General features: G+C 39.8%; 2 protein-coding genes across 4 annotated transcripts; one reads left to right on the top strand and one right to left on the bottom strand.

Annotated features, from left to right (window-relative positions):
* Window positions 1-644: 644 nt before the first annotated feature.
* Window positions 645-17807, bottom strand: sez6l2 (seizure related 6 homolog (mouse)-like 2). Of its 2 annotated transcripts, none has more exons than XM_085270894.1 (19): window positions 17651-17807; window positions 16843-16910; window positions 16530-16658; window positions 16216-16431; window positions 12266-12399; window positions 11763-11955; window positions 10479-10664; window positions 10176-10359; window positions 8927-9090; window positions 8207-8401; window positions 6677-6815; window positions 5053-5249; window positions 4510-4704; window positions 3437-3631; window positions 3128-3319; window positions 2913-2951; window positions 2569-2686; window positions 2333-2444; window positions 645-1926 (listed from the first exon to the last, which is right to left on the bottom strand). In XM_085270894.1, the coding sequence occupies exons 2-19, from the start codon at window positions 16895-16897 to the stop codon at window positions 1897-1899; spliced, it is 2673 nt and encodes an 890-aa protein (XP_085127020.1). In that variant the 5' UTR covers window positions 16898-16910; window positions 17651-17807; the 3' UTR covers window positions 645-1896. The 2 variants fall into 2 exon arrangements, with proteins under 2 accessions (XP_085127020.1, XP_085127019.1); XM_085270893.1 differs by having other exon boundaries at window positions 2913-2954.
* A 63-nt stretch (window positions 17808-17870) lies between these two features.
* asphd1 (aspartate beta-hydroxylase domain containing 1) lies at window positions 17871-23205 on the top strand. 2 transcript variants are annotated; one of them, XM_085270898.1, is made up of 6 exons: window positions 17871-17997; window positions 19030-19501; window positions 19635-19841; window positions 20997-21204; window positions 21830-21943; window positions 22163-23205. In XM_085270898.1, exons 2-6 carry the CDS (start codon window positions 19049-19051, stop codon window positions 22270-22272), a joined length of 1092 nt encoding a protein of 363 aa, XP_085127024.1. In that variant the 5' UTR covers window positions 17871-17997; window positions 19030-19048; the 3' UTR covers window positions 22273-23205. The 2 variants fall into 2 exon arrangements, with proteins under 2 accessions (XP_085127024.1, XP_085127023.1); XM_085270897.1 differs by having other exon boundaries at window positions 17871-17957.
* Window positions 23206-23464: the final 259 nt, after the last annotated feature.

Here is a 23464-nt window from a genome sequence, read left to right on the forward strand (position 1 = left end):
TGGTACTTGGAACACTGATATATACCAAAAGGGAAGTACAATGCGTGTTCACTGGACACTGACAACTGGGTCTGACTCAGAGTTTCAGGTCTTCCTACAATGTAAAACATTCACATTAACAAATTCAGATCTATAGTTTTATTTTTCACAGACTATAACACCACATTCTCCTCTCTCCAGGAGTTGCAATGCAACTCAGAGACAGTGACAGGCCACTTCAAGTTGCACACTATGTACAAACATACCACAACCTGAGGGACGAAAAATTACAATGACAGACTTACAAAGCTTACATGCTGTATATGTATAATTAATGTGGATAAATCCAGTGTTAAAATAATCACAATTGTTTTTGTGTATTGACATACTTTTCAATATGGCTTATCTTATAAGTCAAGAGCATGACCAATTTTAAATGAATAACCCATAAAATTAATATCACTATTTCAAGACAATTTCTATATTAAAATAATGAAATTTAATGAAACTGGTGAAAGCTAAAGTATTGGAAAGCTTTATATTGTGTTTCTCAGTTAAAAACTTAAGTTGTATTTCTTACTAATATGATTAATAGACTTCAACATTTGTGTATGTGTAAATGTGTTGTGATCACAAGCAAATAACTGCACATTTCTACAAGCTGACACCATTCAACAGAGACTTTATTTCCAGTTCAGCAAATAATTTACTGCCTTCCAAAGAGTGTATTCATATATGAAGCAAAGAAATGCTACTGATGATAAGAGAATAATTAAATCTACAAAGATCAGAAACAGTCTCCAAGATCCTTTCATTTGGCACAGTGAATGAGACTACATTCACTTTTCAAACAATCATTTGTAAATCAACACATAATGCATCACAGCAAGCAGCCAGATTTGTAATTGTTTTTATCAACATAGTGCATACAACATCAAATTTGATAACAATGATAGCTGTCAGTAACTATAATGGTAATGGAAAGATTGAGCATAAGCAATATAATTTACAATCAGTGCATGCTCTAAGCATAATGACATTCATGTCCTCACCTTTTTCTTACACGTCATGTCGTGTGGCGTCGGGTGATGATGCACTCGAGAAACAGCGAAGAATAAAATAAACACTGCCTTTGTAAACACTATTTCAACAACAGATGAAACACTTAGAGACATTAAATAATTTAACATTATATTTTGGCACTGAATTTTCATTATATGTATATAATGAAAATATATAACCTCCCGCCACCATGTATAAGTGTGTGTATATATATCTGTATACGAGGCTTATATATTTATAAACCTCAGTCACTATTAAGTCAGATATTTACATTCATTTTGTGTGTGTGTGTGTGCACGCACGTGTGTATGAGAGAGAGTGTTTTGCACACACGAAGAAAAAGTAAAGAAGAGAAAATCACTTTTTTTCCGGGATAAAATCAAACAATTCTTTCCCTGTACTGTAATGATGTACGAACCGCTTTAAAAATACAAGAGAAACACAGGATGTATTATGATCTCAACTTTTGATTGTTACAAATAAAGTATTGCCAAGTTCTTTAATGTTTGGCCTCATTCTGCTTTTACTAACTAGACAAATCCATTTCCCTTTACCCTTCCCCGCTCTCCAGCTCTACTCTCGCTTTTTTGTTTTTCTTTGTTGACAATTTCTTACCCTTTATAAGGCACCGGTCCTAATGATACAGGATGAAATAGGACTCACATTTGGCAGACCACCACATCAGTGCAGAAAATCAGAAGAAATCATATCCAAGGTGAATAAACCAGATATTACAGTGATGGTAAAACAGAAACATAATCCAGAATTTAAAAGGGGGAGTGAGACCTTATAATACAGAGGAATTTGTCTTCCCAAAGAATTGAATCATTCGGTGGTTTCAAGACCCTTTCTCCACTAAATGGACACTTCGTACTCCCGCGTATCCTGTCGTCAAAGTAAAAAACAGAGGACCAACTTTAATGTTGGATATGGTGTTGACATATCCTCACTGGACACTTTATTAGGTACAACTTACATTTAGCATACTTTGCTTTTAATAAGTGGTTATTTCAGTTACTGTCACCTCTCTATTAGACCAGAGCTATTTTGGTGATGCTCGGCTTTAACTTCAGCAGGTACTCTTGACCATGTCTGCTTGCCTAAATGTAGTTGTGCTGCAATATGATTACCTGATTCAATACTTGTGTTATCTAGCAGCTGAACATCTGTACCTAATAAAGTGGCCGGTGAGCATGCACCTTGAATGCACAAATAAAATAGTCATTCAGTCAGATCTCTATTAAAATCAAGTGGAATAAATAATGTTAAGCAGCACCTTCCGTGTACTTACCCCTGCTTCATAAAGGGGGTTGTTGAAGTCTGACTCGACTGTGATGGGACTGTAGGAGTGCGTGTGAGAAAGAGACTTCCAGAAGTGTGGCTTCCATTCTAGTCTGCAGATGCTGTGAAAGACAAAATGCAACCACCTCCTTGAACTATTCAGCGCACAGGTCATTAGGAACTGAGGTGGAGAACATTTGGAAAGCAGTGTTGTAGTGTCTACACTGCAGATGTGGAAATACTTACTTTGTGTAGTACATGTAAATTCCTCCAATGAGGAGGATGACCAGGATGATTGGCAGAATTATTGCCAAAGCAATGTTCTCACTCAGGATCTGATGGGATGGCTGGAATGACTGGGAAACTGCACACCAATCAAAAGTGTTACATTAGTTTTTGGTTTGGTTATGAGCCTAAACTGTCAAACACAACAAAAATAAGGTGCTAAATCACCACATTTATATGTTATATTTATCAAATCAAAAAAATACCAGGTGCAATTGCATTTAAAATTAAAATCCCATATGTATTTGTTTTAAAGAGCATGTTTAAACGATGTATTTAAGAGAGAGAAAAACAAAACAAATTACCTTCTAACTTGTGATCATCCAATAGCTCCTCATATGCCACTTCAAAATAAGAAAGAGATAAAATATCATATTTTTAAACGTTCAGGAGCTCAATGCTATATTTTTATATAGTTCACAAAATAATTGCAGGGAACTAATAATTTATAAAGTCTGAATCTAGTCAGTTTAATCTTAATACAACGTTTAAAATAAAGATCCATAGTGGTGAGCTTCACCTTTGCAAAAGGGCGGCGGGCTGTTCCACTGAGATGGATGACCGGGAACACAGCTGATGATGACCTCACCGATAAGTTCGTAGCCCTCATAACAGAAGAATCGCAGAGTTTCTCCAGCTTGGTAGGTGTGCTTGTAAAGAGTTTGGTAACCATTGTCGGGGACTCCAGGGTTTGGACATGGGTCATATTTTACTGTTCGCGGCACACAAAACACACAGAGGACAGTCACGTACGTGCAGCTGATTCAAAACATGCAGAAATAAGCTTCATAAACAGACGAGGTCAGCTGAGTGCAGGAAGGGCACTTACAGACACACTTTGGGCTGCGGTCGCTCCATTTGGGGGTACCAGTGTCTCGTCCGTAGCAGGAGATTTGGCTGGGACCTTCCAGCTGATAACCCTGGTTACAGGAGAAACGAACCACTGTACCAACGGCAAAGCCTGTTTCGGGGCGCACAGAGCGTGCTCCGTTTACCACCTCTCCTGGGTCAGGGCACTGCTGTACTGTAGGGGGCAAAATTAGATTTATAAACTACTGGACACAAACAATATGAGGTTATTATATATGACTATGCTACAGTATATTTCTAACTAACTAGGCAGCTGATTCTCTTTCTTGTGACAGTACTTTCTTTGAGTATATGACATGTTTTGGACTCAACTCGAGTCCAAAGCAGATGTAAAATTTAAAGGTGAGCTCAGAGGTCAAATGTGACTTATTTTAAATATTTAATTTAAATATTGTCAACGTACAGAAAGTATTCAACGTATACTTTCTATACGTTGACAATACACACCATATTGTAAAAATAATAGTTCCTAAGTTTTGCCAAATCTTGACTAATAAATGACTGAGTTGACCTTGAAGACCTTTCTGGATATAAGCCAAATTTAAATAGATTTTTAACATGATTCTACATCTTTTTAAAAAATCAGAATTCATTCAAAACCTTTCAAGCTACCATGCTCTTCATATGACTCTTCAGGTGAAAGCTTACAACCACATGTAACAAAGTGTCAAACCATTTCTTAAAAATAACACAACAACAAAAAAAAGGAACAAAAAAAGAAAAAAGGAAATTTATTTATTTATTTTTTATTTAACCTCTAAGAAACTCCTAAGAATTACAAAATGTTGAATTTTTCCATAAAATTAGGACTACACCCTGGTAAAGATAAACGTTCTTCTAAAACCATCTACACTATTAAAAGAGCTCCAATAGTGGAAAACTGTTAGGAGAAGGGAAGAAAAGGGAAGAGGACTTTTAAGAACCTTCAGAGAAAATCCTGGAAATGCTCTGCGAGTGATGAACTACAAACAGTTTGCATAATCTGGGTTCTCCCTCAGAGGGCTTGGCTCTTTTTCACACTGTTCGTCTTACCCTTAACGCAGGTAGGCGGACTGCTGCTCCAGGACAGGTCCCACTGGCAGGTGATTACGTCAGAGCCGCTGATGTCATACCCCGGCTGGCACTGATAGGTCAGCACGCTGCCTCTCACGGGGGAGGAGTGGGATGAGCTGATCCAGCCAAACTCAATATTAGGAAGGGTAGGGCAGGTGTCATTAGGTTCGACCTCTTCATAACACAGACAGAGGAGCAATTCAGTGACAGAAACAAAAGCAGCTGTTTGAAATCTGTTTCCTGCTGGCAGCAGCCCTCATTCAATTCAACTCAGTTCAACTCAATTCAGTTTTATTTATACAGAACCAAATCACAACAACACTCACCTCAAGGCGCTTTTAATTGTAAGGTAAAGACCCCACAATAATCCACTAGATGACTGCTTGTGAGCAAGCACTTGGCAACAGTGGGAATAAAAAACTCCCCTTTAACAGGAAGACACCTCTGGCAGAACCAGCTCTTCATATTGACCCTCTCCATATTGTATTGTGTACTTTTACAGTCATCAATTAGTGCACTTACCACGATAATGAATGAGGAATCCCTGACTCAGGATGAAGCTGGAGTCGTCCAGATCGCTCTGAAACTGGATGGCAACCTCAGACCCCCCTGAAACAACCTGGAAACGCTCTTTGGACCCCAGGTACTGGCCGATCACGTGGGACGTGAGATCACGCCCATCAAAAATGGTCAGCACATCAGTGTGACGGATATTTAAACTACGGAGTGAAGAGAAGAATAACAGGAGAAATAAGCTTTTTTATGTGTTGTATTCTTTTTTTCTAATACATATGTTTTTTCTTGTTTGTTTGCTGCTTTATTTTTAATGTTTTAAAACAATTTTCACATGTACCATGGATACAAAGTGTAACTTGAATTAAAATATAAACATGATCATGATTAAAGACAACAGTAGAAAACCAAGACCTGTGGGACATTCGTGACGTGAATTTGATGCTGATTAAATGATTTTTCTCTAATACTCATTTAATTTATTGCCAGTTCAGTGTGCTGTGTGCTGTAACTCTATTACTTTAAGGGAGAAATTAAATTAAGCACATTTATTAAACTACAATTACCGCTTTGTGCTTGTGTGCCTGAGCCAACACACCAAGGTACAGTTCATATTAATGATTCCAGTATGAAGAATAATTGGAGTTGTTCCTCATCTGAGTTAAGAGCCTAGGGAAAGAGGACGCTGTTTGCTGTATGGACTGTGAAGCCTCCTGAAGCAATTCTTTGATTTGTGATATAAGGTTATATAAATAAATTTGATTTGATTTGATTTAATTATAAAATGGAGTCTTTCTGTCCCTGTGCTCATGTAGGTTTCCTTCAGGTACTCTGGTTTCCTCAAGCAGTTAGTTAACTGCAGTTAACAGCTAATTCTTAATGGGCCTTATATGTGGATATGAGTGTGTGTGGCTGCCTCTCTGTGCCAGCCCTGTGATGGATTAGGGACATGTCCAGGGTGCACCCAAGCAGCAGCCTCTAAGGCTAAAAAAATAAAGTCACTGCAGAAGCTGGTTTTATTTTCGACTTCTCACCTGAGGGTGACTCCAAAATATGAGTCATTTCCCAGTGATTCCCATGTTCAAATGTTCAGCTAAACAGCATTTTGGCCTCTGTGGATAGACTACTAAAGCTTAAAGTTAGGGGCGCAGCTGCTTTGACTGACAGGTGTGCTGACACGAGCAGCTGTAGCCAATAGCTGGTGCCTTTTGGGGCATTTTTAATGAAACGCCTGTCAAACAACATATCCTGCTGCTGTACACATTGTTTAAGAGTGACTGTGTTTTAGTATCTATTATTTAAAAATGTCAAAGAAATCCCCCCCTGATGTTCCTGAGATATAGTGTTTATAAGAAGCAGATGAATGGATGTCTATATTTTCTTTTACTGAAAAAAATATGTCTCGGAGACATAGTTCAACAGCATGTGGAGATTTTTATATACTGTAAATAATTAGAAGCTAATCTAGAAGTTTAAAACATCTAAGATTGAAGATACTAACCTGCCTGAGATTGGGTGGACATTTTTAAAATATTGAATAATTAAACTCTATAGTACATAAAGCATCATGCGGTCTAATTTATTTTTAAAATGCATTCCAAATACTAAAAAGAGACACAAATTAATCACTCACATCTGGACATCCAGTTCAATGCGTTTCTCCTCGTTACCATGGATTTGCCACACACAGTCTAAGCCCTTGGAGTAGCTCTGGGGCCAATCAGGAGACAGGATGGTTCCAGAGGGCTCGGTCAACTCCCCTCCGCACAAAGCTTATGGGGCAGAACAAAGGAGAGAAACTGAGGTGAGGATGCAGACTGGGAGACAGAGAATGATTAAATTGTAGCAAGGAAAAGTAGACATTAAAGAAATAAAAAGGAAATTGAGAAGACACGAAATATTAATTTGGAGAAAGGAAAAGAAATAAAATTAAACTTTAAAAAACATTTGCAGAAGCAGGCTAAGCACATGCTTTTGTAATCATTTTGTTCACTACACATACTATTATAAGAAGGCTTAATGCAAACTGTCAGTAGCTTACTTTCAGTCTTTTAAGGAATGATGGCTTTGACACTATTACCTCATTACTTCACAGCAACTACAAATGTAATACAAACAGTTCAGAAAGTATGTCAGTAGGGAAGTGGCTACTCAGCAGCACTTCTATTTCAGTGTAAAGCTGCTTTCAGCTGCTCCCTCACTCTGGGTATCTCCACATATTTGATTTGCAAGGCACCGGATACCGCAATATTGTTTCTGACACAACCACAAAGGGATCTGTCTCCTCCCAAATTGAAAACATGCAGCGTTTTAGGCGAGTGTGTGAACGACTCCATGATGGAGTGCAGTTCTACCATTTCCCCTGTAAGAAAACGCTCAGTTTGTGCTAGTGCTGGCTTCACGTAAAATGCCAGCACTAGCTTCACCAAATCCGAGGCATTAAACTGTGTTGCTGCACAGACACACGTCCAACTATAGTTATGGAGGGAGTCCAAGCTTTCGTTCAATAAATGTGATAAAAAAAAGAAGATGCAGAATGAGACTTACCATCCTTCACACACACATACAGGATGGTAAGTCTACATTTGCAAATCAAATTCAGTGAGCGAAAAACAAGGATATGAAGACCTGGACTAAACAACCATAACTTTATAACAGGCACATGGATGCCAATCTCCTGACATTTCCTATTTCACCTTTCTGGATCAATATTTATACAACCTACTTCTTGGTTTCTGTAAGCAGAAATAAAACACAGCATTTGGCTTTCAGAATATGTCACGTTAACGCTTAGATAAAACTCTGGCACCTGTGTTTTCAGCCAGTCCCTGACCCGGTGCAAAATCTCTGCCAGTTTTAAATCTCAGTTTTCACAGCATGCTGGCAGATCAGCAGATGACACAGTCAATGTGGCTACACATGACATCTCAAAGCTTCAGACGCTTATCTCTGCACAACTCGCCCTAACTATCAATGAATCAAAAAACATTTTCTTACGTCACGCTAAATAAGAAATAAACAACAATAAGTAAAGTTTATATTTTTGTTTCGAAAGATGCTTTACAGTATGAAAGGTTTAATATTATTATACTGAAAATCAGTAAACAGTGTCAACATTACCATCTTCTCTTGCAACATGAAACCGATGAATCCTTAAACGTACCTCTGCACACAGGTTCGCTGTCATTCCAGTGAGGGTTACTGGGATCGACGCACTCAATGGTCCCTGAACCTTGTTCCATGACAAAGCCTGGAGAACAGGTGAAGGTGACGGTGGTTCCCAGCTGATACGTGATGTCACTGCTGCTGAAGTTTCCATGAGGCATGTAGGGCTCCCAGCAGTGCTCATCATCGAAAGCTTAAAAAGGACGAAGGAAAAAGTAAACCACGTGTGCACATTTATAAAGATCACAGAGTTTTTCCTCATCATGGCATTTGATATTCAGGGAGCTGTTCTCCTTCTAGATAAAATTAAGCAGCCATCCTCGTTTGATTTATTGGGGAACTTTTCAGTTTCAAATCTTGGCTAGAAAAAAGCCCAGGTGTAAAAGGCTAAGAGTTTCAGCACTGAGCCGCTTCAAAGCCTTAAAGTAAATCCCACTGAAACGTGGGCAGACTAAGCATTCATGTGGCTCATTATGCATGTCTTTCCTGAATTATCAATAATTAACAAGGGAAAGGCTTTACTGAGATTTAACAAAATCTCCAAGAATCCATTTGCATGATTTCTGGCTTTTTTCTCAGGCACAATGCTGACCTGTGTACCATATATTTCACAGAAATTGGGTCAGAAGGATGCTCTACTCTGCTACCATCTTTTTGTTTTGCTGAACCCGGGAAATACCTAATGTAAGCAAAAAGGATGCAGGCTCTCTCTGCTCACCCTCATATCGCAGCGCCAGCAGCAAAGGGATGGAAGAAGAATCAGCTGTGAGCTCCAGGTACAGTGTGGAGCTCTCGCTCAGCAACCCACGTTCTGGGACGTCATCCATATCTGAGTCAAAAAGCGTCGGAGCCAGGGAACTGTTTCCACTGCGCACAATTAACCTGAAAGCAACGAGCCACAAAGACGCCACAAAGGTTAGCAGGAATGCACAGGCTGAAGGCGGCTGAACAAGTCTTTTGCTTTGGCTACTTTTTTATTGCAAAGTGAAAGTGTGCTGCGAGAGACTTTGCCTAGTATTTTGAGAGATTTTAAAAATTATCTCTAAACATATAAATCTTCTCGCACAATGCAAGCACATGCACATTAGTCCGCCTGGTGACTGAACTGCTGTCTATCTCTGTGTTAGCCCTGTGATCGACTGTCGACCTTTCCATGGCGCCCTGCCACTCGCTCTATGACAGCTAACCCCCTGTGACCCTGAATCAGATAGAAAAACAGATGGATTGATGGATGGAGAGATGGATGGATGAATGACCTTCAGAGAACAAGCGTAGGCAAAATAAAAGGGAAAATAGCAAATTTCTAAAAAGTTTTTTTTTAAAATTATTATTGTATGAATCTGGGAGCTTTATCTATGACTTAAAATAGCAACTAAATATTAAAGTGAACCTGCTGATCTTATTTTCTGCCACACACATACTGTTACAGTGCTGGATGCTCATATTAAACAGGGCCAAAGTTTCAAATAATGATACCAGTGAATACAAAATGAATCCTCGTGATTCCAAAGCTCAGGCTTTAGACTGCATAAAACATTGGTTTCCAGTGTTTCTTTGATACTCTATATGGTAATGGCAAGCAAAGGATTTTGTTTGCAGAAGCATGAAGAGAGACAAACAAATCAAGAGAAAGTGGGCTCTTACAGAGACAGGAGCTTGTTTCAAACAGAGGACGAACTTAAAGGCTACACAAATGGCCAGCGTAAAATAAACAATAAGGAGTGTTTGTAACTATGAGAAAGTCAGTATAATTGAATCCTCGAAAAAAATATGAAGCTAGATACAAAGCACAGTTGGTAGTTTACTCCTACAATTGATATTGGAGAAAAACAAATGCTAAACACAAAAATGTAAAAAGAAAAAAGAAAAACTTGTTATCAGTGTTGTACTCAGTGATCTTTTTAAATCAGAGGGCATTCTTCATGTCATACTCTGCGATATGTGAAGTGGTTAAAACGCAGGCTTACTTATCATCATCTTCATCCAGTGCAATTCTCTCAAAGTGTAGGTGGAGTCTGTGTCCCTCTTTGGCTTCTATTAACCAGTGACAGCTCAGATTATTTCCATTGCTGTGGTTGCTTACTGATGGAGGCGGTGGGGACAGTATCCGTCCCACAGTCGCATTACGAATCCACCCTCCGCAAGACACGGCTGAGAGAAAATGAAATCCATTTAAATGAACTCAAAGCTGACCAGGTTTAAAACAACAGAGTTAGCAAAGAAGATGAGGCAGTGGGAAATTTAAAAGAAGTCTGAGTCAGTTCACTAACCAACACACTGAGGCTCAGGAGTGCTCCAGCGTGGCTGCGTCATGTTAACACAGGTCGCCACCTCATGCCCGCGGACTTGAAAACCTGGATCACAGTGGAAGTGTGCCTGACCTCCAGGATGGATGTCTGTCACTGTCACTCCACCGCCCTCAGGAGACATTGGGAATGGGCAGGACAGCAGGAAGGCTGTTGATGAAGGTTAACAGTTAAACTCTTTAGGGGTCGCCACAGCAGTTCCTCTTCCTCCATCTCACCCTATCCCTAGCATCCTACTCTGTCACACCAACTGTCTGCATGTCCTCCTCCACTACATTAAATCTTCCTCTTTTCCTCCTCCCTCGCAGCTCCATCTTAATCTCCATCATCTTTGTCCAATAATAATAATAATGTATACTTTATCGATACCCGTGGGGAAATTACTTGTTTTTCTCTGCATTTGACCCATTCATTCGGTGAAGTAGTGGGCAGCCACTAAGCAGGGGAGCAGTGTGTAGGGACGGTACCTTGCTCAGGCGTACCTCAGGGTAGCCGTTCGGTGGATTAGAACACCCGACCTTCCGATTATGGGGCGATCACTCTATCTACTGAGCTATCCCTACCCTACCAATATGTCCACTGCGTATGTCCAAACCAGTTAGCTAAACATGTAATGCAGATCTTTTTCCTCTATACTGTCTTTATTCTTTTACTTCTACTGTGTACGCTCTGCACATCTCTTATTCATAATTTTCTTCTGCCATTTACTCCAAACACATTCTAATAAGTCGTCCATCAGGTGGTGATCTTTAAGTCCTCAGATATCTGTTATGCTATCATCATCACGTAGCAGAATAGAAACAGAAACAGACAGAGATGTCCAAGGTGGCGCGACTGAGCAGGTGGCTGTCTCGTCACCTGCACAATTATCAGCTATCATCACTGGTGTTGCTTTTAACAAGATGCCACTGACACTTGGTATTCACCTTGAATCTTTTCATTCATTTTAATCAAAAGCGTAAAGCTCAGAGTTTCCTGGCTAAACAAGGCAGGCTTTAGAGAATAAGCGATGCACATGAAAATGTGCAGGTGAGACATTCTCATTTTAAAACTCAAAGGACAGTGACTAAATTAAAACCTGCAAATTAAAGTGAGAGAAACATCTACCATGCTTCTGTGGTTTCACTGTGTATTTATGAAGCTTTTTATTCCAGCCACATAACACTTTACCACATTAATGTTACTAAATAAAGGTAGATAGAAAGAAATAAAAATGTTCTGCTTATCTTATGAAAGAGGTTGAGTTACCTTGATAGTGGAGGCTGAACATGCCATGGTTGGTCTGACGCAGACTGCGATAGTGGATGTAAACCTGATTGGTTGTACTACGAATCACCTGACCCTGTTTCATCAGGGTCTCATTGGCTAACAGCTCTGGTCCTGATCTGCCATATCCCATGATTGTTAGAGACTCATCCTTGGAAAGGTTAGCCTTTCTCACCTGGGGGAAAAAAGAGGACACCTCTTTTGTCTGCTGTCGTTATATAAACTTTCCTGGTAGCTTAGCAGCTCATGAAGTAATCTGCTGACATACTATACAACCTGAACTAACTCACGATTGTCTGTACAATGTTTGCAAATGCTGCACTTACAAAAAGAAAAGCTGAGTCATGGAGTCTAAATTAAACATAACAAACACTTTCTGACAAATTTATCAACAGCAGCATGTTGGGCTTTTTTTTTTTTTTTTTTAACAATAAACTGCTTAAAAATAGCTGGTTAAGATGTTTATGAATTTTAATGCACATTACCTGAATTTCCACTCCGTAACCTGCGTACACAGTAATGCTGTAGGTGCACTCCAAGGGGGAATAAGATGAAGATGTTGTGGGATCTGGAGACTCAACAACATCCTCCATGGCTAATAAAGTAGCGTTGCATTGAACTGTAAAACAAGAGGGACAGAGCAGGTGAAGAAGTAGGAAAAGTCTATGATTCAGAAAAGCTGTAGCAAACTTATATACAGGTTTTATACTATCTGCATTTTCTTTCTCAACTGGTATCTTCACAGCTAGTGAAAGCATTCTTTGATCATGACTTATTGTCAGTATCCCAGAGGATGCAGTGTGTGTCGACTGATTAGCCTGATAGAGTCTAGATGCGACCTTGTTGCACTCCAGTAACCTGCGTTTTGGAGGAGAACTGCAGAGTGACTTCTGTAAGTGAAAATGAGAGAAGTTCCAGCATCTTAAGATCTTTTATCAAACTGCAACTCCGATGCCTGAAATGAGCAGCCATATGGTTATCAATAAAAATTTAAATGTGTGCAGAGACCAACGGGATTGCTTAGTTTATAAATGTGGTGCTGGGTGTTTATGATTGCAAGGGTCTGCTTTAATGAAAATTAAATTTCTAATTTGGTAAAAGGTGATTACAAAAGCACTTTAATCCCACACAAAGGGAAAATACTCCTCTTCTAAAGATGTAAAATGTGAGTCTGAAAGTAGGCGAAATGGATGATAAGGTGGTGCAAGTTATCAGCAACAGTACATCAGCTGGTTTAGTAAATATTAACTGACATTAATAACAAATGCAGTGAAGCACTGGCTTGGGTGACACATAATATGCTGGTTTCCCTTGGCTTAAATAATTTTATTGACTGACAAAAACCGCTGCTACGCATCAGTAAAATCAAATTACTGACGACCACTTACACAGAAATGATCTCTGGGGAGGAAACAGGCTTCACAATCTATTTGGCAAAGACTGAACAGAAACAAAGAAGGGGTTGCTCGCTGGGTAAAGGACTTTAAAAACCCCACTAAAAAGACGGCATGTGGTTTTTGGCACCTTGTTTAATGCAGCCATCCTTATGTAGCCTCACACTTAATGTAATGTGATTCTCAACTCTTAGCAAGAAAGCGACGGTTTTGGGAAGGTCACTTCTGAAATACATGCGTTACAAATTACTAGTTTAAAGTGCAAATAATAGTGATTCATTTAAAAATGAATCTAATTATTACAGTGACTTATTTAATTTAGTTACTCTTTGATTACTTTTCTGACAAATGTTTCGAACTGAGCAGGAAAGTTGTAGGCGGCAGCTGAAGCCCACTAAAAGGTATTCCCGTCGGACTATACAGCAACCTGATTTGTCGACTGTTTGCAGGGATGGCATACTCAGGTTAATTACAGCTATGCACATTCAAATGGAGCCCCTTTTGAATGTAATCATATATTTTTCTTAGTAACATTTATTCTAAAACTGAAACATCTCCAATTACTCGCCAACACCAGAAAGCAAATAAGCCCATTACCCAGAAAGCTCAAATGTGCGATAATGTTGCAATAAGCAATGAACATGTTTGACACCTTTGCCAGGCTCCTCGAGAGATGTTTGACAGAAGGCTGAAATCCCAATTAACACTAAAGACCCAATAAAACCCCGAGAGGAAGCAGGTGACAAACACACTCTCTCTTTGTGTCTTTCACACACACAAAAACACACACGTCTCACAGATTGTTCATCTTCTGTGACATTTCTCTTCCCACATATGGTGTAAATCAGCTGACCTCCCTCCTTCAGCTCAATCAAATTTCCAAACTCTTGTTTGTGCTGTTGCTGTATGAATCTCATCCATCTCCAATAAGAGTCTCACGGGCACCGGAGCCCACAGAAGTGCATTTCTGACTATCATTTGCACAGGATGTTGGTGCACTCTTCACCATCCTGTATCAGCATGCTTGCCATGAGACAACGATTTCTTACAGGTGCTGTTACCAGTATTTCAAGGTTCACGGTTGCTTTTTTCAGTTATTTCCATGCTCACCAATTACTTTTTATTGCATTTATTTATTTTTTGCATCAACAATGAGAAGATAAACAGTAGAATTAGACTTCATTATTAACACTAGTCTGGTTACAGTGAACACAGTCAACACCAATAACCTCCTTCCAGATGCAAGTCCCCTTTGTATACTATAAAGAATAATTCTCAAAGTACTTTGTACCGACGTAAACATTTAGAGGGGTTTTTTTTTCAGTGTAATTAAACTGACTTGCTAAGCATAAACTGTTTTTGTGGAGTTATTAAACAAAACTAAAATTAAAATGTTAAGCTACTTTCAGCTGCTCCCTTATTCACAAGGGTTCACCATAGAGAGCAGATATTTGGCAGCTTTTTACATCAGCTGCCTTTCCTGATACAGCCCAAAGGACTTGTGACTCCTAAGCATCAAACTGTGGCTCTTTCACTTTTCTGGCAACTGTGTAAACCACTAAGGAGCCACTAAGTTTATTTTGCGTGTAAGTCTCAATGAGGCTTGTCTGGGAAGTTCCCTGTGAGCCGCAAAAAAAGAATGGAAATCAGCTAAAATATCATGTATGCTCCTTCACACTGAGTTGCTCTATGTTTGCTACATTACGCTTACAGTTTAATTGCTCAGGCTGAGTGTTATTTGCCTTCGTGTCAGAATAGAGAAACTGTGACACTGTGAGTGTGGAGCTTCACTGAGGTGGGCACTATCCCTGCGATGGCACAAACAGGAGTGTGTGTTAAATGTTTATCATATCATCTAATGCATGCCAAAAGTGAGTAACTAAACAATTTAAATACCAAAAAATGACTTATTTAATTTGCAGTGTGCAGGTTTCACATCTTATTTTTTTTCAAAGAATCACAGATCCAGTCAACAAGGTCTCTGTTATCCTCTGTGAATGACATAATTATATATTTTTTAGAAGGGGCACTTCCTGGATTCAACCCATTTCTATTTGAGGTGCTTAAATAAAAAAAAGTCAAGGCACTCCCTGTGCAAAATAAAGCTAAATTTAAGCCTAAATCTACCTTCCTTACTTCAAAATAAAGGCATTTTGATTTTATTTTTAAACCTGAGTGCCTTTTTACAATATTCAAGCTTATTTTTTATTAGTTTGAATCATCAGTGTACATCAAAAAAGGAGCTAAGTGGAGGAAAATCTTTGTCCAGGATTCAATTAGGAACAGGCTAAGAGCATCTCTCCAGATTTTGAGACAGAGGATGAACAGCCTGTTTATCCAGCTTTTCTTCACTGTCATTCATTCCTATACTAACCATCAGATACAAAGATACACAAGCCCTTGGAAGGCATATTATTGATAGATCTGGCTAAAAAACCCCGTCTGAAAACAATCTGGGCTGGTAAACCAATCTGTTTTTGCTTTGCTTTGGGATTACTGAAGAGCGACAGAGACAACAGGTGGTCCCACTCTCAACATCAAACAGGTAAGTAGGAGTACACTTCATCAGCCTCTTCTCAAGTATTCAGTGTATACACTCATTCCTTTGTGTCACGAATCCTGAAATGTAGAAACAAAGGAAGCACAGTATTGCTGCAGGAATTAGACCACAAACATGCACAGATGTCTGCACTGACTGCACTTCTATTGTTACTGAAAATGGAAAAATATTCTCTCTTTAGCACTAAGCTAAAATTCCTTATATATAAAAAAATCTGTGGATCTGAATATGTGTCATAGCATTACTTTACATTATTATTAGTTAAATGCAAAAGTTTAAGCATGAACATTGAGTCACTAAAGACTGTTTAAAAAAAACAAAAAGTATGTTTACATTTACCTTGTGTGGCAAAATCTTCTTGAAAGTGAAGCAGGGAAGTTGAAGTTGTGATTGGATTCAGTAGAAACTTGCAGTTGCTGTGGATCATCACATCGCAAAACAAACAAGACTCAGGGGAGGGAAGATGGGAAAACACAATTACCTGGCATGTGCATTGTGGTTATGGTGGTTGTGGTAATCAGAGTGGTAGTTGTCTCCTCCTCTATGGGTAGCGGGGACATGGTATTCCTCGATCCCTTTTGGCTAGCAGCTGAAGAGGAGCTTAAAGCTGTTGTCAGCAGCCCTGGTGACATGGCAGTGGCTGTTGACTCAGTCTGCCCCATCCTGGGTGCAGCCTGAGTCGGATTGGTGGTGGTACCTGCAGAGTCCAAGAGTTTGATTAAATGTGTGTCATTTCCAATGTACAATTACTATAGCTGCATTAATTAAACTATATAAAGAGCATTATTAGTGTACCTGTGTCTGCAGAAGCACGTCCCAAGTATTCCTTACTCTGCAGGGCAGCATGGATCATGTCGCCCAGTGGGTAGGAGTCTGGGGGGGATGTTGGGGGTGTATCAGGCTCAGGAGTCATAAAGCTCATCCCTGGAAGAGGCACACAGTTAGTTTTTGTTGTTGTTGTTGCTGCTGCTGCTGCTATTTACAGCAAAAGGGAGAAAAGACATTATTTTTCCTAAATATGCAAGAAATAAAATATCTCAGTCCACCATGTGTCTGCTGTAACAACACACATTTAAGACCACATACACACACAAACATAGACTGTTACCTGAAACTAGGTGGATCACTGTGACAGACAGCGTCACAAGGCGAGTGAACCCCATGGTTATGGATGACCTGGGAAGGTTAAAATGAACGGATCGATTAGTAAACTGTCATGTGATCATGTAATTAGGCGGCTGCATTTTGTAGGTTACTGTAATGATTATTATTAGCTTATGATGGCTGCAGGAGGCTTATTCCGCAGGAGTGGTAATGAATAACAAATTGTTAATCACAGCAAATTCGGTCGCAATTCAGCACATGTTTACATCACAGGCCACTCGGATCGGAACATCACCGCGATACCCTAAAATCTCATCTCAAAAGCCATTTCGTTTTATAAAGCGTAGAAGCGTAAATGTCTATTTATTAAAGGCTGTTGTTACAGGTGTTGATGTGGAGAAGAAATAAACCAGGTAGGCCCACACGTCGCACAAGGTATAAGGTTAAATATTCAGCCTTCCCTCTGCATTTTCTCATTCAAATCTGCAACAACATGCCGAAAATGCGCTATTCCAAAAAAGCGAGCGAGCCTGTGATCGCTGCTTGCCCAATTTGAACATGATACCTGTTCACAGCAATGTGTGAAAAAAAGAGGAAAAAAGGAAAAAAAATAACCTCCTCTTGCTATTCGAGGCGTTTCCTTCGGTGAAAATGCCAGCTTGGTGTGTGACAAAATGATGGGGCTCTGCGAGGCAGCTTCTCTCGCACCTCCCTCGGCCCTCTTTTGTGCGGAGGACGATTTTTGACACCAGTCATCTCTACCGTGAGACCAGCAACCATCTCAGCAGCGCTTAAACGTGCCTACCACTTACCTTTGTCTTCCAGGCGGCGTTTAAGTATTCTTTATCCTGGCAAGTATCCTGTTGCTTTAGGCCGAAATACGGCGGGCTTTGCGCTGGTGAGATGCCCCTGGCTGGTTACCGTGTGGTTGACGCATTCGGCTATGATGTGAGGGCATTTGCGTTGAAGCGCCAGGTGCACCCTAGCGGCGAAATGCTGTAACTGCAGAGCGCCGCGAAGCTCCCCACCACATTTTGTCTGTCAGCGGTGGAGGAGCTGTCCACCGACGCGGTGCTGAAGTGCGTCCCGACACAGCGCTGCGTTGTAGCCTTTATCAAGGTAATCTGACAGGGACGGGAAAAGCGGCACGGTAAATAGTGTATGTTTATTCATTTAAAGGCCTGCATGTGTCGTACCGTGTGCATGGCGAACATTTTCAGCCGCCGATTCTTGGAATGGGTGGATGTTTGCTCCAACATGGAACACGGGCAGTAAACAAGCCAGCCGAGCTGTGGGGGCTGGTGCAGAGGAAAAAAACAAAAAACAAAAAAACAAAAAACCAAAAATGTATGCTGAAGCATGCGCAAATCATGAAACACATTTATGGTGTACGTCTGTGCTGCAGCACGGGGTGCTTCCACTACATGTGAGGGCTAAACGAATGTGCAGAAATATGACCAAACCCCGACACTTTGTTTACTGAATCTTCTAAAGACACACACACACACACACACACACACACACACACACACACACACACACACGCGCGCGCGCGCGTATATACCCCAAAAGCCAAATGCAACAGTTGCACTAGTCATGCAATACTAATATTTTAACTAATGGATAAATATTGAAACATAACATAAAACTGTTTCAAAAGTTCCGTGAATTCAAAGTAAAAGCTAAACTTTGTAGTCACAAGACCTAGCCTGCAGTGAAATCCACAGCTAGTTTGGGTCACAGATCAGGTCTTATGTAACACCATGTCAGCCTCCAACTTAAAAAAAAAAAAAAAAGGGGGGGGGGGGGGGGGGTAAGTGACCCAGTGATCCAAAGCTACATGTCCACTCTCAAGTCCACTCTGACATCGACCTCAATCCCCATGGCGCTGAACGGGGATTACGATAAAGAAAATAGGTTGGGCAAGGACGGTCTTTTGTTTGCTTTGGACTGCAAGAAAAACAGAACTGTGGAAAAAATCTTGTTGTTTTGTTCCATAAATTAAAAAAAAAAATACACGAATCCACTTTAATTAAAAACATAACCATGCAAAAAGTGCAAGTAAAAAGTACAAGTGTGATGGCATCTGTAAAACTCCTTAAATTCATAAAAGAAGTAAAGTAGCAATAGAACTTTGCCAAATTACACATGTTGTATTATCTCTCAGTCTGTTTCTATTTTATTATTTCAGTGTCTCCCAAAATTAAAGGATGCACTGGTCAATGAACACGCTTCCCTTGACTCCGTATATGGAGCTGGGTGTACAATCACTGAGCGGCCTTCTGTGGACTCTACTGCTTTTGTTTCTTTGGCACTGTTATCGGATGGGCTCCGATCTGCCAATCCCAGGCCATGCGCATGCTGGAAAGCTCAAGTCAAGCTCAAGGAGGTCCATGATGTCCCGTAGCGGTAGCTGTATTGGAACAAAGTGCAGTGCACGATCCAAGCTGTCCAGGAGCGATCAAATTAGTCCCTTTATTTCCATGGAAACAGTGGAAGACGATGAGCAGGGACAGGGCTACCTCACCCCAGTGCTGAGTCATGCCTTGTTCCCTGCCCAGGCATCTGCAGAAGCCAAGAAGTTGTACACAGCCCTGCAGCAGTATGCCAAACGCTACAGTTGGGTGGGCATGGGCCGCATTCATAAGGGCCTCCGCGAGCAGGTATGCTTCCAAGTGGACTGCAAGAGTTGTTCCACAATGGTTTAAGATTTACAGCTGCATTCTTGAAGCCAAAAAAACCAAAAGAAAACTCTGCCAAGAAATAATCACAGCTTTTTCATTTGTCTCACTTTAGGTCAGACTGAATGATCACTCTGCTATACAGAAGCCTCATCTCTTCTTTCTGCCAGATGTTCCAAGTGTGCCTTTCTTCCCACGTGACGCTCATCGACATGACATTGAAGTCTTGGAAGCCAACTACCCTGCGATCTTGGCTGAATTCCAGGCTGTTTACCAGAAGGGCATTGACTCAAAATTAGGCTGGACCTGTGTAGGACCAAAGGTATGCAATAAAATCCTTCAGGCCAACTGGGAGAAAGTGATATAATGCACCATCCAAAAATAATTATCTGTCATTCAAAATACCATGGAATGAACTTGGTAAGTCCTGGAAATCTACTACACTTCCTGAGATATATTTTAGTATGATGGCATTTTTCTGATTATTCATTATTTTTTCACTGTTTTTTTCTTTTTTTTGGCTCATAATGTACAGTTGTGGTCTCTAGTTTACTCTCATCAAAGACATGAATGCCATGTTAATTTGGGACATTTAATGATTTATCTGAACTGTCCTTTTTCCAGGGTGCCATGTTTGTACAGCACACATGTTTAATGACTAAAAAAAACAAGAACTGGGTGCACAAGTTTGAATTTATTTTGGATCTTCTCTAATCCACAGCATAAAAAGTATGCTGACAGCCTCAGAGTAAAAGTGAAATTTGTTTAAATCAAGTTGCACATCAGTGCTTTTGATTGCCATTAACAAGCTTCTGACAAAATTCTGGCCAGATATTTGTCTATTCGTCTTGGTAGAATTGGTAGAGTAAATTTAAACAGTTTTTTCTGGCTTGGACCCAGTTTTGTGACTAAATTTCAGTCGAGTTCAAAGGTGTTGATTTTGGAGCAGGGAATTCTTTCTAGCTTGGCACCCTCTCAGTTCATGGCAATGTAAAACTGGCTTCATCTCATCTGAGGGTGGCAGTTTGTGCCTACTTGGCAAAGTGGTGACACATCTGCATAACTATTGTTCTGAGTATTGGTCAGTCAAGCTGTAGCTGGTTATTATCACCAATGAGAAGTCAATAGACCTGGACCTTGTCATGTTAAAGGGGATTACAGAAGCTTCAGCAACACGTATTAAAATATTAAAGTGAGTACTTGTATATATTTGAGCCCGTATGCATACTTTTGTGTGGATTAGATAAAATCCAAAATAAATTGAAATGTGTGGACCCAGTTCTTGTTTTCTAAAGCAATTAAAGATGTGTGCTGTAAAATCATCCCACCCTGGAAAAAGAACAGTTCCAAGAAATCATTAAAATCCCCAAATTACTGACTTCATGCCAACGATGAGTGGATGTAAGCTTGTGATTGGAACTGTTAGAAAAAAAAAGATCTGTATCAAATGTTAAACATGGACTTTTATCTTTTTCAGGGCCAAGCTGTGTTTCCTTTGTACAGCGCTGGTGTCTCTGTGGCAGGAAACTGCCGTGCCTGTCCCTGCACCTACCGGACACTTCTGTCTTTACGTACTTTTATAAACAGCAACTCATTGGGATCAGCAGGATTTTGGCTGCTGGGCCCTGGAGCAACTTTGGGAAGCACATATGGACCCACTAATACACGCCTGCGTTGTCATCTTGGTATGTAATGGAATCTGTTTATTCTGTTGTAACTATCCACACTACACTAATACATGGATTTATCCTCCTCAACCTAATGACCTGTTTTTATGATATTTACATCAAAGTACACACACACACACACACACACACACACACACACACACACACACACACACACACACACACACACACACACACACACATACTGGTTTATCACCTGTAGGACTTGACTTCAGGGTATGTATGTGTGTGTATTGCAGGAACTACCTCAAGTTATGTAAATTATTAGTTCATTATACATAATGCACTGTGCGAGCAAAAACAAAGCAGTATTATTGGATTTAAGATTAAAAAGGTGGAACTGTTTGGGTGCACATAATAAATTGTTGTCAGACTTCGCTGCACTATAGAGAAATAGAAGAAAAAACAGATTAAATACTAAACCATTGCATAATGTAATACTTCTCTGGTCAGGGTTGAGGTTCAGTTCCCTCTCGTCATTTTTGTAATGTGATCCATCTGGCTATAATCCTTGCTGCTTTAAATAAAAACAGGGTTGGAAGCCATGCCCTTTTAAGTAAAGGGGAAAGCATAATGCTGTGTTTTTAAAACCAAAGCTGAAAGACAGACGTCGCTGTTGTAGGTCTGCAGACTCCACCCCTGTGCGAGCTGGTGGTGGGAGGGGAGCCTCAGTGCTGGTCAGAAGGACACTGCCTCCTGGTTGATGACTCCTTCCTTCACACTGTCTCCCACAAGGGTCAGTGAGTCACAAATGGCTTTGACAAATGAATTAATTTGTGATCTATTAGCTTATTGCATTTATTAATTAACATATGACCAAATGTTAAGATGTAAAATGTGGTGGGTAATTAAAAAAAAAAGATTCCTGATCAATTTTTATGAATTGTTTTAGATAAGTATAAACAGCTATTACATTTTTTAAATGCTAAAACTATATCTCCGTCTCCTTTGAAAGGCCCTCCAGATTCTAGACCCAGCGTCATTTTAAGTGTGGACCTTTGGCATCCAAATGTGGCTGCAGCAGAGAGACAAGCCTTGGACTTCATGTTCAGCCCTGAACTCTAAAATGTTTTTGTTTATCTGTGTACTTGTATACAACATGAAGAGATGCCTTACATTAGACCTGGTAGTCCTGGGACATGCATCTCATTCCAGTAAATTAACCGCTGTGTGAATCTGCCCCAAGAATTACACAAGCCATGCTTTCAAGTGCTGTTGGATTTAGGGTCTACACCGAGATTTACCACATGAATGCATTACATTGTTGTTATAGGCTGGATGCTAGGCCACAAACTAAGCATCACTTGAAAGCACAAAGAGCAGATCCAGTGTTAGCAACTTGGCATCATAACTTTATGCATGTGAAAACTACTGGAGTTTATTTTCAACTGTTGATGCATGTGCAGATATGCTATGGGAATGATTCAACCAGAAAAACTGTGAAAAAAAAGATAAATATTACAATTGTAATATAAAATGATTTTTATTTTCCAAAATTATTGCCAAAAATATTTTGACTAATATATACTGTGGTTCTTTCTTTCCCTACATACAGTCCTCTGTGTATGCTTGTATATTTCTATCTAGAAGTGCTTTCCTATAGTTTTGTTTATAACTGATTGCCCTGCAGTGGTTTACATATTATACAACATATAGTACTGTGCAAAAGTCTTGATCCATCTGTCAGTTCTTTATATTTTACTAGGAAAATGGGACGAAGGTGCAGTGATTTATTGAAACATATAAGAACACACATGATAATTCAGTACATAAGGAATTGTAAAAAATAGAAAATACAAAACAGAATTGTAAAATTATAATAAGCTTAAAATTCAATACTTAATATAAACATGTTTATTCTTTGTAATAATAATAATAATAATAATAATGATGATGATGATGATGATGATGTGTGGCTCAAAAACTTTTGCACAGTCCTATATGAGGCTTTTGTCAATGCTGTTTGGAAATCAAAAACCAAATAAATGATCAAACCATTATTGTCTTGCTATATATAATCAGTCGGTACCAAGGGGCCCAAATATCATCTGGATGGACGGATGTACAGATGGCAGTATGCATCTATGCTTTTATGCTGTTTACAAAATTCTGACCCACTATCTTAATGTCACACTGGAAACTGAGACTCATCAGGGAACATTTTTCCTGCGCAATGTAGTCTCAGTTCCCTTTTTTCAGCTGACAGGAGTAAGACTTACTGTGGTCTTCTGCAGCTGTAGTTGCTTTACAATTACAT

The sequence above is a fragment of the Mchenga conophoros genome, linkage group LG4 (genome assembly GCF_057382185.1).
Source record: "Mchenga conophoros isolate Kocher_MC1m ecotype Shallow Benthic linkage group LG4, M_conophoros_male_GT1.1, whole genome shotgun sequence".
In the NCBI taxonomy this organism is placed as follows: domain Eukaryota; kingdom Metazoa; phylum Chordata; class Actinopteri; order Cichliformes; family Cichlidae; genus Mchenga; species Mchenga conophoros.

Coding starts and splice junctions, on each gene's coding strand:
- sez6l2 (XM_085270893.1), bottom strand. CDS start 16,897: ATGGGGTTCACTCGCCTTGTGACGCTGTCTGTCACAGTGATCCACCTA. Junction 2,445..2,568: donor ATTTACATGTACTACACAAA/GTAAGTATTTCC, acceptor TGTCTTTCACAG/CATCTGCAGACTAGAATGGA. Junction 1,927..2,332: donor ACCCCCTTTATGAAGCAGGG/GTAAGTACACGG, acceptor CTTTGACGACAG/GATACGCGGGAGTACGAAGT.
- asphd1 (XM_085270898.1), top strand. CDS start 19,049: ATGCACTGGTCAATGAACACGCTTCCCTTGACTCCGTATATGGAGCTG. Junction 19,502..19,634: donor ATAAGGGCCTCCGCGAGCAG/GTATGCTTCCAA, acceptor GTCTCACTTTAG/GTCAGACTGAATGATCACTC. Junction 19,842..20,996: donor GGACCTGTGTAGGACCAAAG/GTATGCAATAAA, acceptor TATCTTTTTCAG/GGCCAAGCTGTGTTTCCTTT.